The sequence below is a fragment of the Elephantulus edwardii genome, unplaced genomic scaffold, assembly GCF_000299155.1.
Source record: "Elephantulus edwardii isolate Elephantulus edwardi_28Jun2011 unplaced genomic scaffold, EleEdw1.0 scaffold00055, whole genome shotgun sequence".
NCBI lineage: Eukaryota > Metazoa > Chordata > Mammalia > Macroscelidea > Macroscelididae > Elephantulus > Elephantulus edwardii.
In genome coordinates, this window is record NW_006399805.1 from 16,978,410 (window position 1) to 16,995,988 (window position 17,579).

The window sequence follows — 17,579 nt, forward strand, 5'->3', positions numbered from 1 at the left end:
AAACCTGTTCCTGAGATGATTCTGAAATTCAGGTGGTATGAAATCAAAGTCATATTTTGGTTCCTGTGGATTTGGTTTAATTTTCCTCAGCTTCAACTTGAATTTGCATATGAGTAATTGGTGGTGCTTGACATTAGTACTGCCGTATTAAGCCTTGCTAACCTCCAACCTAAAATTTTTTAATTTTGTTTTCCTCCTAACTGTGCTTATTTTGGTTTCTGTAAAACCACTTGCTGATAAGCAGATGTGGAAGGTTACTGCAGAAAGCTGCCACCATTGATAGCGCACTTGCTTTGAAATAATATAAAATGTCTGGCTAATTGGTTAAGGGGTGGTCTGTCTCATCTTTGTGCGGGAGACTACAACCCTTGGCCATGAAATAAGGCTTCTAATCTGTAAGAGAATGAGTGTCCCATTAGTGGGTGCAACAGGGGAAAACAGACATTAAATAAGATGAGACAGCAACTCCTGGCAGCAACCAGGACCAAACGACTGTGATAGGAACACCATATAAAATGCTAATCTTTACATTTCTCTCTTCTGAGTCTTGGAACCCTTGTGATAGCCTCAAATGCTTCTTCAATCAGCAACACTCACACCTCTCCGGGTTAGCAGTGTCTCAGGGTCTGAGGAGGGCTTTGCCCATGTGATATCGAGTGGTCTCCCTCCCAGAGTGCTGGGGTGACCAACAGCAAAGCATGTATAGACTCTGGCAGGTTGGAGCTGTTGCTGGGATTTCATTTGCCCCATAGTCAAGAGGTAGAGACCCTCAGACGGCTGTGAGAAGAACCGATGCAGGGGTCTGGGATGAGAGCAGGCGGAGACACTGAGGACCCTTAGTTCATGCGGTGGCGGTATCCCCAACGCCCATCTTCTCTGTTTCTAAAGGGGTGTCCCTACAAACAGGATAGTTAGGCCCGTCAGTTACTGGGGCCTCCGTCTGGGGTTCACCTGGGTGCAGATGCATGGCGGCCGAATTAACAGGGGCAGAGAATGACAGCCCCTTGGCTCGCTCACACATCTCGCGTTTAATAGTGCTCCTCCGGCAAGCCGGGGGCTGCAGATGCTACCTCGGAGAGAGCAGGGGACAGGACAGGTGTCACTGCCGGGCACTGCCACACTACGTGGGACCAGACCTAGATGCGCCTGCTACTCCCAGAAAATCTTATACCTGGAAGCTTCGCCCCAGAACTCCCCAAACTACGACCCTGATCCCGCTGAGCCCTCCAGGAGGAGACCATACCCACTCGCTTTCAGATGGAGGCAAACTGGCCAGTGACCATGCGAGGAAGCTTAGTTCCGCCCCTGGACCGCCGGCTAGTGTGGCAGAGTCTTCTGGGAGTTGTAGTCACCGTCCCTGCCCCCTCTCAGGTCCCCCTGTCCTCCACCCGCCTGCCCCGCACCTCTCGTAACCAACCCTGCGCCCGCCCCCGCCCCGCCCCCGTCCCCCCGAGCCGGGGCCTTGGGAGTTGGAGGTTCTCACCCCGCCCAGAGCCGGCCCCGCCCATCAGTGCTCTGGCCCCGCCCCTTCCTGCGCCGGTACCGCGGAGCCCGCTGGGAATGTCGCTGCTCAGCTCGCAGCTTCACCCCTCGTGACAAGTGCGGCGGCGCCTGCTGGGAGAAGCCGCTCTGTCCCCGCCGCGCCTCCATACTGTGCCGCGATGCCTGCCGGGAGTTGTAGTTCTTTGCTGGCGCTGGGCTGGGGGCGCTGGGAAGGCCGTGACGAGTAGGCCTACCACCGTGTGTTACGCCTCGGACCACCGTTCTGGAAGCTGCACCAACCGAGGAGTTGGCAGAGTCCAAATCTGGGCATGGCGCGCCAGGTAAGAAGGGTTCTGCGATGCTGGACCCGCGGACAGGCAGATGGCTGTGCCGCTTGTAGCCTGTAGACCCAGGCCCACAGAAGATCCCAACCTTCCTCCTCTCTCCCCGCCTACATCCAGCCTCCCTCGGACAGCCTCTAACTCTCCGGATCCCTTTCTGAACTTGGGCTTCGTTCTCCCAGATCACTAGTTCCCCAGCTGAGGGTGGAGAGCAGAGGCAAAGGGTTGACTGAGTTCATTCCTGGCGACCCAGGGGCATCTGGGAGAACCTGGGACAGCAGGAGGGACCGGGCGATAGTAGGGGAGACCTTGAGGACAGTAGAGGGGACAGCACAAAGTGACTGGAGCCAGCAAGGGGGACAGAAGAGGGTGACTGAGACGGCAGGGATGACCCGAACAGTAGGGGTGGGCTGGGACAACAGAGGATGACCTGGGGCAGTAGTGGGGTCCTGACGAAAATAAGGGGGACCTGGGACAGCAGGGGTGACTGAGAACAGTAGGGGAGCTTGAATATGGGGTGTGTGTGGGGGGGGTACCAGGAATAGCAAGGAAATCTGGGACAGTAGATGGTTCCAGGAGACAGAGCCTGATAGACCAAGCGGGACTTTGAAAGGTGAGGGCCTCTGGACCCTGGAGTTTGATTTTCCTGCTGCAGCAGTGGGTTTCTACAACAGTGAGACTGCTGCAGAGCTGCAGAGATGTGAGGACTGGGAGGGGTTTCCTCTGCTCCCTCATGTTTTTCTTCTCCCCACATTTCTGGGCAGGGAGAGTGAGAGTGTCAGCCCTGACCATGGTCAGCTAAGCGACAGCTTGTGAACATTTTGTCCTGGAATGGTCATCTGGGTGCCCAGAGGCAGGGCTCTGCAACCATCTTAGCGTGCTTGAGGGAACCAGGCATGCTAGCTTGAGTTGAAGGCTCAAGTCCAAGGGCTATGGGGAGCCTGTGATGAGCAGGAAAAGTGGCTGCCCCTCAAGTGCTGATCTGCAGAGCTGCTGGCCGCAGTCACACTGGAAGCTCTGTGTCCCCACGTCGGTGACAGAATTCCCTCTGCCATCTTCACAGTACCCCTAGGAGGTAGGTAGTCAAGGGCTGCAGTGGGTTCAGTAGCTCAGCCATGGTCAGAAAGCTGACCTGAAAAACAAAGTGGGGCTCAGATCCTTCACTCAGCGACTGGAGCCAGGCTCTCCTCGCTCTAAGCATCCAGAACCTCCTAGCTGCAGAAGGGACAAGTCAATGAGGCAAGGTGTCAGGGATCCAGGGGTTCATCTGGAGATGGAAGACTTCCTGCAGGGTGGGCTCTGGTTCTGTTACAGACCTGCCCGTGGAATTACTGGGAGTCCTGATACAGGTTGCTAGCACAGATTTTCTGGGAGTGCATGAAACTTGGTAAAGATTTATGTCTCAGGAGGGATAGGAAACCAGCTTTCAGCAGCTTAGGATGCAATGCATTTTTTGCTCTTTTGGCCGATCTCCAGTAGCTCTCCATGGAAACTAAAGCTACCTTGCTGAAATTCTCCCACCTTACACTGAGAAACCTCTGCTGTGGGATATTCTGTGCACTCAGGACATCCAGGATCAGGTTCTTAAGGGCTGCTACACTTTTTATTTTTATTAAAGGGTTACTAGGAATGGCTGGCTGTGTTTGTTGCAGATAAACCTGCAATCCTCCCTACAAACTTGACTTTGTGGAAGTACTGTAAAAAGAGCGAGGAAAGCATGGAGACGGCAGTACCTGATATTTACCAACTACACAGGGGACTGTTCCCATCAAGAACATCTACAGCACAAAACCAATTCCCATGAGGTCAGACATGCTCCCCCCCCCATTGTTGTTGTTGTTGTTGTTTACTGTAGAGTCAGAACCAACCCATAGCTGACCTTCTGGTGGGTTTTCAGAGGCAGTTAATCGCATGGGTGGAGATTGCCCACCCTTCTCCTGTGGAGCAACAGCTTTTTGCCACTAGGCCATCAGAGCTCCTTCTGCTAATTCCAGCACTTATCCTATTGTTCTGCTGGGTCCACAGTCTGTTACAGTAGCTACATAGTCCTTACAGAACTATACTTATGCTTATGGGATTTAGTAGAGAAGTTAACAACTTAGAGCTCAGGTTGGCAACAGTATACAATTTCTCAGTTGGGGTTGCTTCTGAAGTGTGTCTCAGCCTTCAGCCTTGCAGCTTTAGGCCAGTGTTGTTATAAAGCTCTCTTAGGGCTGCCAGTTACAGCATTTTCAGCCCCTCCCCCCCACCTCTCCATAACTCCTCATCCCAGTGTCCCAGCAAGCTTGGGTAAAGGCCCCTGGCTTTGGCTCCATGAGGAGCCAGGTCAGCTGTGTCACACATCAGGTGTCTGGTTTGCTGCTGCTGCTTCCACTGCTGCCCTCAGGTTGGCCCTGGTCTGATAGGTACAGGAATCTGTCACCAAAGGACACATGCTGCATTCTCTGCTGCACTTTTCTTGGGGTAGTGATTCTCATTTTTTTTTTTGCCACAAATTTGTTCATTTTCAATCTGTCAGAATGGCCAAATTGGCCATTCCTCTGTTGGATAGACTAACATACTCTGTTGACCAGGCCATGTGGCAAAGTCGAAGGTAATGTGGCTAGGAAAGCCATTTTGAGCAGTAGACCCACTACAACATAGAAATTCTAATTTAAAAGCAAATATTAGTAGCTCACTTCCAGTTACAGTCATGGAGTGAGATAGCCCAACCTTCACTCAGGGGCTCAAATCCTGATGTGCTCCCAGGATGGATGGGACCCCATAGAGATAGTGTTTGCTTGAATGCAGGGTTTCCTGAACCAGCCCAGAAAGACAGCTTTCTCCTAAAAGTGGCCACCTGAATCAGATTTCTAGCTTCTGGATCTAGAAGAGAATCAATTTCTACTTGTGGTTATCTTGGTTATAGCAGCACTGACAACCATTGACCTCTTTCCCCATGAAATAATTTTAAATCTTCAATATAAATTATAACACAAAACTTACAGAGCTGGAGCATTAAAAAACCTCTGTTGTAAACCAAGGACATAGAAAAGATGTGAACGCTAGGACTGAGGAAAAACAGACCGTGAAGCAGGGGACAAACAGCTCGAAGCCTAAGAAGACTTAAGTCCCAAACCCAGCTTGCTTGTAACTAATGAAAATCACAAAGAGAATTCTGTGCAAATGAAGCTAAGTGCTTTTCTATTGACATATTTATGCTTGACATAGGAGGGAGGGGTTAGCAAATCCAAGAATTGTGAAGATGCCTTAGGTCTGCCTTGTCACTTGACTCCTGTGACCTGTCTCAGGAGGAATTCTAGTTTGTATTTGCACCTTCCTCAAGTCCTGATAATTTGATTTATCATTTAGGTTAATATTTAGTTTGATATTTGGCTTCCCACAAACCAATAAATCTGCACCTTAATTTTCAAATACTGCTATACATATTAGTATTCATGGGAAATATTTTTATCAGTCTGATAAAATGAGAATGTTGTTGGTATGTACCATCAAATTGCCTGCAACTCACAGTGACCTTAAGTACAGTAGCTCTGAACCTTGTCCTATCCTGAGCCAGTCTCTTTCCAACACACCTACCTCATTTCCCCAGTTACTATGTCAGTCCTTATCATCCAGGGTCTTCTCCTGCACCGTCCCTCCACTCTTCTAGGCATGATGTCCTTCTCCAAGGACTGGTCCCTTCTGGCCACATTCCCAAAGTATGTGAGACGGAACTTCAAAATCCTTGCCTCCAAGGAGCAGCCTGGTTTTACCTTCTGCAGGATAAACCTGTTTGTTCTCTTGGCAAATGAGAATGTGTTGTTGTTGTTTAATGCCGTCGAGTCATAGACGACTCATAGCGACCCTATGAATGAACAGCCTGAGCACTGTTCGTACATAGAGTTTCCGGAGGCAAGCCATTTCGGAAGTGGATGCCGCTCCTGCTTCCAGGCTTGATTTAGTCGGGAAGCTCCAGCCAACACTGTCCACCATGGGTGCCCATTACCACGATTGGCACATCACTGTCACAGGCTTCAGCATAATGAGAATGTAAGAAAATAAAAATTAATGAATAAAAAAAAAAGCAGGCGTGGCAGCTTTTTATCTTGCAAATAAATAAAAAAGTCTCACTCTTCATATCAGTTTCATTTGTAAACTTGGTTTTTTTAATCTGTGGTATCAGGTCTCCAGGTCTGTACACACTCAAAGGAGCATTGCTTGGTGGTGGTGGTGAGTCTGCACTGGCAAATCTAGGATGGACTGAGGTTCCAGGCTGCTAGAGCTCAAGGCTGTCTCTCCTGTAGACCCCTATTGCTGCTCCCTGCTTCTTCCACTCCAGGTTCCCCTGTCAGTCCCTCGGTAGAGGAGGTGGACCCAGCCAACCATCTGTGCCCACAGGTGCATATAACCTTCAAGGATGTGGCCGTGCGGTTCTCCCAGGATGAGTGGCGTCTCCTGGAGGAGGGGCAGAGAGTGTTCTACCAAGACGTGATGCAGGAGAACTATGCAGTGCTGGCCTCCCTGGGTGAGGGCTTGGTTCTGAGGAGGGTGTCCTCTCTAAGTCCACACACACAGCATGACCCAAACCACAGGGGTTGCCAGGGAAACTGCATTTTAGGACCTTAGCGTGTTCTTCCACAGTGGATGCTGTTCAGAGGGCCCGTATAATATGTCCTACAAGTAATGTCTATACCCCACGCAATATGTACACAATGTGTTACCTGTACCCTGGTGATGTATGCATTACATAGAGTGTGTGTGACACACCATGGATGTCACATGTGTGATGAGTAATGTGAACACCACGTCCAACGTGTGCATCACATGTAGCATACATACCTCTGTAGTTCATGCATTACCTATCCTGTAGACACGTGTGTTACACATGAACCAGCACATCATGGGTGCTATGAGTAACATGACCACCACACCAACCTGTGTACTACATGCAACACACAGACCCTGTAGTGTGTGCATTACATAAAATGTGTGCACACGTGTGTGATATGTAAACAAGCACTTTGGCTATATTATGAGTAACATGAATACACCTCACCCAACATGTGCATTACCTGTAATACATACATCCCAGTAGTGTGTGTATTACATATGTATGCCATACGTGTGACATGTGAACCACTGTATCGTGTTACAAGTAACATGAACACCACACCAACATGTACGTTATATGCAGTGTAGTGCGTGCATTGCCTATAATGTGTGTATCACACGTGTGACATGTGAAACATCACAGCATGTGTCACGAGTGACATGAACACCACACCCAGTGTGTGTGTGCATTACACCCCTATGGTGTGTATCGTGTGAACACCACATGTGTGTAATGTGAGCTCCCACAGCACGTGTATTACGAGTACCATGTGCATCACATGTCATAGATATTAACCTGACAGTGCATCTGTTTTTTATTTGTAATGTGTGCACCACACGTGTGTGGCACATGCAGCATCTGCATGCATCCCTTGTGTTACAAGTAAATTGTATTGGATTCAGCTCACGCATCAAATAGTACATGTAAAATCTACATATCACATACAGAATGGGCAGCACATGTGTTTGATACATGTACCATTACACCACATGGTGGTGGTGTTGAGTACTGTCCAGTCAGAACCATCCCATAGCTGGCCATCCAGGTGGGTTTTCAGAGGCAGTAAATCGCACAGAAGATTGCCCATCCTTCTCCCACAGAGCAGCTGGTGGATTTGAAGTGTCTGCCTTCAGTGTTGCAGCACAGCTTCTTACCACTGGGCCACCAGAGCTCCCTTTGCACATACTTATTAATTACAGTGGGTGATGTGTAGTGTCCATGCCACCATATACAACTTATGTGACACGTGACAGGTAGTGTATGGGTTCCAAGTAGCAAGTGTGCCTCCTGTGTATGCCAAATGTAATATCTTACTGAATGTGCATGTGTGCGTGTCATGCGTGTCATGTCTAGTGTGTGTACCATATGTCAAATGGGCACCTTTGCACCTACATGTCTTAGGTGGGAGGGAGATGGAGACCAGCTTCCACCTTCAGGGTGACTTTCCCCTCATTCCCGGACCAGGGACAGCTGAACGCCTCCCACTCTCTGCTTTCCTGTCACCAACGGAGCCTGAGGGGACCATGAGAGGTGCGGACAGTCCTGATGAGGAGCCAGACCCTCATGGCCGAGGAGGCTCCTGGAGTAAGTTGTGTGGATGTCACGCCCTCCCACCTGGTCCTCAGCCCTCTGGCTCTTTGGCCCAGCCTTCCCACCTCACCCCAGCCCCTCCAGGTCCTCACTACGTGCCCTCCCCACTGGGAGTGTATAGTAGTGTCTGTTTGACTGAGAAATGCTAGAGGACAGCGGGGTGGCCTTGGAGCCACCTCCCTGTCACCAGGCAAAGCCCAGTTTCTTGCTGCCTGTACAGTCTCTGACCAGCAGCTCGTCATTAATGCTCATTCCCAGACCATCCCCAGATGAAGAGGGCCACAGGGGAGGCGTCCCTGCTCCCTACCTCCCAGCCCTTCCTTGGCCACTCTTGTGAGGTGCCTTGGTGAGGAGTTGCACAGGTGTGTGGCTCAGTGGTCAGCCTGCCTTTCTGCAGGAGGACCTCCAAGATGCAGCCTGCCTCTCTCTGCCCTGGTGCAGCTGGTGAAGGGGATCCCAGAATTCCTGTTCAGGGAGGTCCCTGAGAGCAGCGGGGACAGCTCAAGGGAGAGCCCAGCAGGTGAGTCACTGCCACAATTTCTACCCTGAGGACTCTGCTTTCTTGACATGAAGAGGTAGAAACAGGTAGAATGGAGTCCTTCATTTTCATGATGTTGGTCAGTAGAGAAGGTTGAGGGCTGGTGTGCTGTGCATCTGATCTCCAGAGTGTCTGATGCCCTCAGTGTCTCCACAGGCCTGACTTGTTGAGCCAATCTTGAGTCTGTCGAAGCCCAGGGGACTGGAGAGACCAATCTGTGACCAATCTTTTTTTTTTTTTAATTTTTTTAAACAGTTTTTTAATTGTAATTTTAACAAAAGTTTACAGAAGTTGGATTTCATTCATTCATTGTTGCACATTTTTATCCCCTAACCTTTCTTTTCCCCTCCCCCAGTTCCCTTTTTTGGGTTTTTGCCTGTTTGTTGTTTTTGTTTTTAATTAATTTTAATGAAAGTTTACAGAGACTTAGGGTTTCCAGTTGTTCATTGTTGCACTTTTTTCCTTGCCCACTCCCTTGCCCCCCCCCATTCATTCTTCTTGAAAAGAAAAAAAAAAAAGAAAGGAAAAAACTCTTTCATTGCTATGTAATCCCTCCCCCAAGTCCACTACGCAGCCTTCACTCTGGACTTCTGTAATGATGAGAATACCCATTCATAGATTCCCCCCCCTTTTTTTTAAATTTTTTTTCATATATCCCTTTTAAACAGTTCTTTCCCTCATCTGTCTCAGTGCAATATGCATCATTCCTCCTTTCCTTTTCTGTCTTCCCTCAACCCTGCTGTCAGTCCCGTTTTACAACGGTGGCTGTATGCAATATTTGTCCTTCTGTGACTGAGATATTTCAGCATAATGTCCTCCAGGGTCATCCATTTTGCATAATATTTCATGAGTTCCTTTTTTCCCCCCAATTTTGCATAGTATTCCATTGTGTGAATATACCAGAGCTTCTCTATCTATTTGTTTGTTGATGGCTGACCAATGTTTTTACCACTGGACTACAAAGAAGTAGGAGGGAGCTTTAGGGACCTTCCCTGAGGTGGGCCTAGGACAAACCCCCAGGAGCCACTTCCCATATTCAGGAATATTGGGAGCTGGAGAGGCCAGACTTCTCAGGGTCATTCTTTTCCTGCAGCAAAACCTGCTGGTACACCAGGCTGTACAGGGAAGGAAGGCCCAAGGGCCCTGGACAATGAGCCCCCCACTGTCCTCCGCAGCCCTGATACTGAGAAGAGCTGTTGGAGCCAGGACAGAGGAATTCTGGGGCCAGGTAAGAGCACCTTGTGGGCCTTGGCAGCTCAGGAGAGATAAATACTCAAGTCAGGAAAAAGGTTAAGGAGGATGTGGCTCTCCTCAGACCCCAGGAATGCATCCACAGGGAAAAGGGACTAGGAAATCCTCCAGAAGCCTCAAGCTTCTGCATCAAGCACCACCTGCTTCAGTGACAGCTCAGTAAGGGAGAATAACCACCAAATAAAACACTGACAAGCAGAATTCCATGCATGGAAACCTGGAAGTCTCTGAGTTAAACACAGTGAAAAGGGGGGCCTTGAGGAACACTTAGAGCCAAGTAGAAGGAGCTGGGAGATAGGCCTTTGGGGATGTAGCCAAAGGAGCAACCACATCCTAGTCACAACACTTAGAAATAAACCACGAGTTCACAGCTCAGGAGGCATTCGGCACAGTCAGTAAGCGCATCTGGGTTGGTTCACTGGTGGGGTTACAAGGGGCTGCCGCTTCAGCTCTCCCTGCAGGGGCTCACCCATCTAACACACCCACCTAACACTCCAAAGGCCCAAAGCAAGCCTAGATGGTATCAGTGTGGCTCGTGGTGTGTGGTCAGCAGATCTCTGTGTTCACTGGATCCCTGCGTACCTTAAACAGGAGGGTTCCCATGGACAAGTTCCATTCCACGTGTGGATTTGGCCGCCCCACATTTGGAATGGACACAGCAAGGAGCTCAGGTCGTAATCCCAGCAGCTGTGAGGAAGGAGGAGCGCTGAGAAGTGATGCTCTTGATGCTGGGGCATGTGTGTGCTGGCTGAGTCACTGTCCCCAGAATGCACCTACTTCGTCTCTGTTGCCCTGTAGGACTCTCTCCTGGGAGCAGTCCCTTGCAGGGTCTCATTGACTGCCTGAGAGAAATCCTTGTGCCAGGGTCCCAGCACCCTGAAGTTCCCCCAAGCAGACTGCGCTCCTACCCCACTCTGAGCAGCTGGAGGCTCCCTGGGCTGGAACTGGGGTCTGGACAGTCCCCCCAAGAAGGTGAGTCCAGTATATCTGTTCATGGGTGAGACTCTACTCCCCAGTGTGCTATGACCACAACCAGCTGCATCTGAGGCCTGCTGATTTCCTAAGGAGAATAAATGTCACTAGAAATGTCATCTAGAAAAAGCTATCAGAGAAGTGCACGTCTGGCTGTGCTGGGCTCTTTGTGCTCTGCTCTACCCAGTGTGGAGGCTCTGGACAGAAGGTGGTCTGTCGTGCAATGTTGATGTTAAGGCAGTGTGGTCTAGGAGGCCAGTCCAGCTCCCAGGCGGGATACCACCCAGCAGTGCAGACGCTGAGGGTCCACTGTGAACAAGAGTGCCACTTCCCACCTCCAGGGTCACTGTGAGGCTTAAGTGCAGTATGTTTGTGAAAGCTTTGATAGGGCATGCGCTCTGTCATACGGGCTTTTCAAGATCCCTGGGAGCTAGGAGAAGTAACTGGTGGGCCTTAGTATTTCCTGTTACATCTTTTTCCCTTGGAGTTTTAAGAGGCACCAGGAAGTTGTCTTTAGTCAGGCACAAACAGACAGTGGCTCATGTAGCGTTTCTATAGACAGAGCCAGGCCCTCACTGCTGAATGGACAGGCTTGGGAAGTGGGCACCATGTGACATTTTGTCCCTTTTCCTCAGTGAAGATGGAGGCTGCTCCTGAGACCTGTGTACTCCAGGGTCGGTTGGACCATCCAAAGGCTTTGGAAATCTGCCACAGCCACCCCAGTCTCCTAGGAGCAGGGCAGCTGGCACAGCGGGAAGAGCCATGGGCCCAGGAGCGGGATTCTGGAGGTAAAGTTTTCAGGGGTCACTTCTTATCAGAACTGAGCATGGACACAAAGCACCACACTGCGGCACATTGGTCACATGGGGCTGCCAGGCCTCTCTGCAGGACTTGGACCCTTGCAGCCCCTCCCTTCTGCTCTAGTCCTGGACATCTACCCACAGCAGGACTCAGGCCCCTCATCCTGAGAGTCCTTCACTCACTTCTGCTCCAGTCTGTGGTTAGTCTGAAGTCTACCCATAGTGACTGGTCTTACTGATAGGACCTCAGTCAGGGAACCAGTTCTATCCCTCCGGGACAATCCAACACCCCTTTCAAGCAGGGAGGCCACCTTTAGGCCTGTCTCCCTGTCTGCTACTGAGGGGCCCCTGACCTCTTTAGCATGCTCACTCCCAAACAGCGAGCACTCAGATGTGCTGTCTCCCACTCACCTCCTCAGGCCTACAAGTTCATCTCCCTCCAGCCCTCTGAAGCCGAGAGCAGAACTCCAGAGGAGGGAGGACTGGAGTACACCCAGAAGGCCTGGTAGAGCAGTCACCAGGGTTAGCTAGGCTCTGATGGGTCCCTCCTGTCCCAGCCAGCAGGGCCTCAAGCTCCCCACTGGAAGCACTGGAGGCCTGTCTGAAGGGCATTCCCCTGAATGGGTCATCAGCTCCCCAGCCTCCCACCACCTCATGGTCCTGGGGCCCTCAACAAAGAGCGCTGGGGTCTCCAAGGCCTGAGCTGAGGCCCCACGGAAGACACAGCACAGGTAGGCTCTGAATTCACATTACCATTGGTCTCTTGTGAACAATGGGCACATGTAGAGTATGCTGAAGTCTGCCCTGCCCCCCACCTAGGCCCCAGACATGCCCCACAGATGGTCCCACTTGGTTCTTCCTCCTTTAGCACCCAACTTGATTGATTCTTTTTTTAAAAAAAATTATTATTATTAATGTCAATGAAAATTTACAGAGACTTTGGGTTTCCTTTCATTCATTGTTGCACTTTTCTCCCCTCCCAACCCTCCCCCACAGTACATTACCCTCTTGGAAGAGTAAAAGAAAAATTCTTTCATTGTTTTATAGTCCCTCCACCCAGGTCCACTCCACTATTTAGCCTTCACTCGGACTCCTGTCATTACAAAAATACCTAATCACATATTCCTTTTAAAGTGTTTTCTCCCTCATCTGTTTCAATGCAGTATACATTATTGAACCCATCTTTCTCAGTCTCCCCCAAACCCCGATGTCACTCCTGTTTTACAACAGTGACACCATGCAGTATTTGTCCAACTTGCTTGATTCTTATGAAGTAAACTGGAGTTTCTCCATAGCCCAAACCTGAGAAGAAACATGGTGGGTAGTACTTGGGTTCAACCAGTGCTTGGAGTTTTCTGTGACACTGACTCTACCATTTTTCCACAGAGGTGATCATGGGGCCTCTTCTTCCTCTGGGCTTGCAGGGGCCTGTGAGAGACCACATTAATTGTCTCTCGGGCCTCCGTGGCAGCCCTGCCAGTTCCTCTTCACTTAGCAGCTCTGATGGGCACTTGGATTTCAGGATTCCTGAGGGGAGCCGAAGATGCCACCCTGGAAGAGGTATGCTAAGACTGGCTCAGGAGGATTCGTTGTGGGGAGAAGCTGGCCTTCACTCCTAGAGCAGACAGGAATTCTTCAGAACTCAGGTTGTTGGGGATGTCACCTAGAACGATAAAGAAGGGTAAGCCTAAAGCACCCAAGTCTTCTCAGTCTCAGTCATCAAAGTGAGTTCTTGTACCCTCACTGCCCTCTACTTGTGGAAAACTGACACAGTCTGTGTAAAAGCACCTCAGAGAAGTGACTAGGGACCTCAGCCCATTCGTGACCTCAAGTGTGCCCTCAGAGGTTCTTTAGGGGAAATCAGGTCTCCCATCAGAGGGTTTATTATTAAATGCCCACCTATCTCAAGTCTGTGTTCTCAGGATTCATCAGTGGCTTCACTCTGCCTTCAGGTGGTTTGTCAGTGACCTAACATCTGCCCTCAAGGATCTTCTCATTAACCTTGTGTCTGTCCTCAGGGGAACTATCAGTGACCAGAGTCTCCCATCAGGAGTTCCAGTAGCGATGTCTGTGTGTTCTCACTGCCAGTGACTCTTGTCTGCCCTGGGCATTCTCTCGATGATCCAATGAACCGTGTCTGCTCTGGGAGTTTTCTCACTGACCTGAATCTACTCTCAAAAATACTGTCATTGGTCTTGAACCTTCCCTCAGGGGTCTGTCAGTGACCTTAGTGCTTTGTCTTCTTGTGTCCTGTCTCAGGGCCTCTAGGTGGCCTTGATTGTTCTTACATCTGCCTTCAAGAGACTTCTTGATAACATCATATCTGCCATCAGAAAGACTTTGTTATTGTTATGTGCTGTTTAGTTGTCTGCGATTCATGGTGACCTTATGAATAATAGCTCTGAACCTTGACCTAGCTTAAACCAATCTCACTGTCTCTGACATACCTACCCCCATTGTCACAATCACTGTGTCAATCAGTCTCACCAAGGATCTTCTCTCCTGTGCTGACCCTACACCTTTTTGGGCATGATGTACTTCTCCAAGGACTGTTCCCTCCTGGCCACATGCCCAAAGTGTGAGATGGAGCTTCACAATCCTCCCACATTGAGAAGAGAGACTTTAGGTGCCTTTATTTTCTCAAAGAGGCTATTGATGACCCCATACCCTCCCGCAGATGGGTTATCAGTGGCCTAGCATCTGCCTCAGACGGCTTGGTGACCTCAGGTCTCCCCTTGGGTTCTTCCAGTGACCTTGGATCTCTCAGATGCTTTGTCAGTGACTTAGTATCTGTCCTTATGGATTCTGGTGCTAACCTTAATTCTTAAGGATTCTGTTGGTAACCTTAATTCTTCTTAGAGAGGCTATTGGTCCACTAGAGTCTGCCCTTGGGAGATCTGTCAGTGACCTCATGTCTGCCCTCGGGTTCTACTTGGGTTCTTGGATCAGTCCTTAGAGGGTTTGTCAGGACCCTTGGGTCCACCCTGCCCTGGACAGGGTTTTCTCCAGTCCATGGCAGTGCTGTTCAGAACATGACTGCCTTTTTTCTCCCATCTGAATAATCCAGGTATCCTTTACCTGACCTGCAGAATCCTGACCTCCTCAGTCACTGGGCGTCCTAGATAGCACCCACTCTGAGGGCTCCTGTACCCCAGGAAGCCAAGTCCCTGTGCTCCACTGATGTGGAACTCCCTTTGCCCTGCCCAGATACAAGACACTTTTCTTAACTTTTAATTCATTATGTGGTCCCTTAAAAGAGCTGTGGTGGCATAATGGTTAAGCGCTTGATCACTAACCAAAAGCTTGGTAGTTCAAACCTACTAGCTACTTTGTGGAAGAAGATTTGACAGTTTACTTATATGAAGGTTATTGTCTTGGACACTACAGGCTGTTCTGCTCTATTCCCTAGGGTTTCGGTGACTCAGAATCAACCTGCAGCGATGGCTTTAGTCCGTTTTTTTCCTCTTTTTTAAATGCTCACTCAGTTTTGTCTGAAAGCTGTGGAGTGCTCTGTAGGAAACATTAGCACACGTATCCCCATGTGCGCACACTCCTCATCTCATATATGGGGACTGTGAGTCCATTCATGGCGACTCTCCTTACAGTGAGGAAGGGTGTACCCGTTCCACTTTCAGATGCTCCTGTGGGAGATGCCATCCATTGCGAAGGTAGCTACATGTCGTTTCCTAGGCCTCGATGCTTCCTGATGTGGGGACATCCACAGAGATGGCAGGCAGTGTAGGCTTTCTCCAGGACAGGGTGCCACAGCATGCTTGCTGGTATAGACATCCAGAGGATGTTAACAGAGCCTGGGTCAGTATGACCAGGCTGGCTGAGCAGAGCTGACTCTGTACAGGGCACCACAGTGTGCTCATTGGTGCAAGGGCACCCACAGAGAGTGTACACATGTCCAGGTCAGTGTGTTCTCGAGAATGTCTGTGTAGAAAGCAAAAGAGATTTATTTCCAGAAAACAGTTAGTTGATTTTAGAGATTGGTAAGTCCCAGGTCTATAAATGAGTCCAAGTCATCAGCATTCACGAGTGTAGGCTTCTGGCTTTGAGACTGCTGACTTTAGAAGCAGGCACATGACTGATAGAGAGGCTGATGAGTCTAAAGTTGGCACGATGGCAGACTGTTGGTTCAAGTCTGGAGACTATGAGCCAGATAACGAGATGTTGGTGCCACAACTCCTTACCTCTAAGCCACCAGTGCCCTCAGTAACATCATAAAAGTTAGAATTTCCAGCACATAGGGTCATTACTTTATGCTGAGGAGCAGGGCCACACTGACAAACACAGTGACTACCACAGCAAAGTTTCCTCCAGATAGGGTGCCCTAAAGTGCTTGCTGATGCAGAGAACGTGTAGAATGTAGCAAGTGGCTGGGGCCGCCCTAGAATGGGGCACCCTGGCATGCTCAGGGGCCCACCTTGTCGTTTAGGACTGTGGATTCTCACATTTACGTTGAATGAACTTGACCTTCTAGGAAGCCCAATGGGAAGCATTCTACCCCAAGGCCTGGAAAGATGCCTGAAAGAGAGTCCTCAACCCAAGCCACACCCTACCTGGTCCAGGCCCTTGGTCTCAGAGCCAGAGGCCTGGATGCAGTCTGAGGAAGGTAGGCTTCCAGGCATCTGTTGGCTGGAGATTCAGGCTGTGCGATGAATGGGTGGGATGGAGATAATCTGGGGCCCAGGTGGTCAGGTGCCAGGTCAGGCCTGGGTCCTTGGGGCTGACCACTCCTACTCTGATGGCCCCCCTGCCTGTGCTCACTGTTCTCTCTGGGGGGACATTCTGACCTGCTCAAAGTCATCTTCCTGACCATTTGAACAGACTGTGTTTGACCACCAGGGCTTCAGATTCTCAGGGAGTTCCTGGTAACACCCACTCGGGCTGGGATCCTGGCCAGACCTGCTTGCACTCAGAGGCCCTGACCACCTTCTGGCTGACAGATGGCAGCAGCTCTGTGTTCTTGTTTCTCAGGGCCAGCCACCAAGCTCTCCCCGCTGCACTGCCTGGAGAACTTTCTGGAAGGGATGTTGCCCGTGCAGCCCCTGCGCTTTGCTTGCTTAGCCAGCCCTAGCTCCAGCCCCAGCCCCAGCAGCTCAGAAGAAGAAGAACAGAAGCTGGAGCCTAAGCCAGGAACCCCGAGTCTCCAGGGTGAGCACACCTGGGGTGTGAGAGTGGGATGTCCAAGACACAGAAGCCCTGAGTCTCCATGGTGAGCTCACACGATGTCACAGGACCCTGACTTTCAGAGTAGACTCACCCTGCTGCTTCCCCAGCCATAAGACAGCAACCTTGGGAAGACCCAGAGGACAGACCTCAGGGCTTCAGGGTCTTTTGGGGGTACAGTTTCCTCCATGCACTGGGGCTGGGTTAGAGTTAGAGCTTGTGTTGACCTCTGGCCATGCTGGAAGTCCCTGCTAGGGTTTCAGATCCCTTGTTACTTACACTGACTGCTCTAGACCTTTGTGCCTCAGTTTCCCCTGTGAGTGACCAGGGGCTGCGTGGGTTAAACACATGGGTGGTGGGGTGGCCTCTTGGAAGGCTTTCCCTCTCGGAAGCAGGACATCAGCAAGTGGGGAGATTGTTGCTCAGCCCAAGTGCTAGACTCCCAGCAGGGTTTGCACCACAGGAGAAGCAGGAGGGAGGCCGGAGGGTCACTGCTGGGGTGACCAGCATGAAGCTTCACCAAGGTGGGGTTAGTTGGGCAGGTAGGCCTCTATTCCCATGCCTCCGCCTCATGCAGACTGGTTACCCAAGACCTCTCTGTCCCAGGAGCTCAGCAGGGCCAGCAAGGCAGGTTCATAGGACCCAAGGAAAGCTCAAGAAAGCATCTGGTCAGGTGTCTACCTGCTGTCTCCACCCTGTTATCCAGGACAAGTGGAGGCTACAGTGTGTGTAGGAGCCCCTGAGCAGTCTCTATGCCCAGAAGCCTGCTCGTAGCACCCTGTCCATAGCACCCTGTCCAAGCACCCTGCCCATAGCACCCTGCCCATAGCACCCTG

The 17,579-nt window shown here is 50.5% G+C and overlaps 1 protein-coding gene across 1 annotated transcript in view; it reads left to right on the top strand.

Moving 5' to 3' along the window:
- Positions 1–6,197: 6,197 nt before the first annotated feature.
- Positions 6,198–17,579, top strand: part of KRBA1 (KRAB-A domain containing 1) — a 13,307-nt gene continuing 1,925 nt past the window's right edge. The window contains exons 1-7 of the mRNA XM_006887282.1: positions 6,198–6,330; positions 7,882–8,001; positions 8,405–8,527; positions 10,595–10,768; positions 11,404–11,556; positions 12,126–12,299; positions 16,552–16,728. Coding sequence (XP_006887344.1) covers positions 6,297–6,330; positions 7,882–8,001; positions 8,405–8,527; positions 10,595–10,768; positions 11,404–11,556; positions 12,126–12,299; positions 16,552–16,728 — 955 coding nt within the window. The 5' untranslated portion in view covers positions 6,198–6,296. The remainder of the gene's footprint in view (positions 6,331–7,881; positions 8,002–8,404; positions 8,528–10,594; positions 10,769–11,403; positions 11,557–12,125; positions 12,300–16,551; positions 16,729–17,579) is intronic.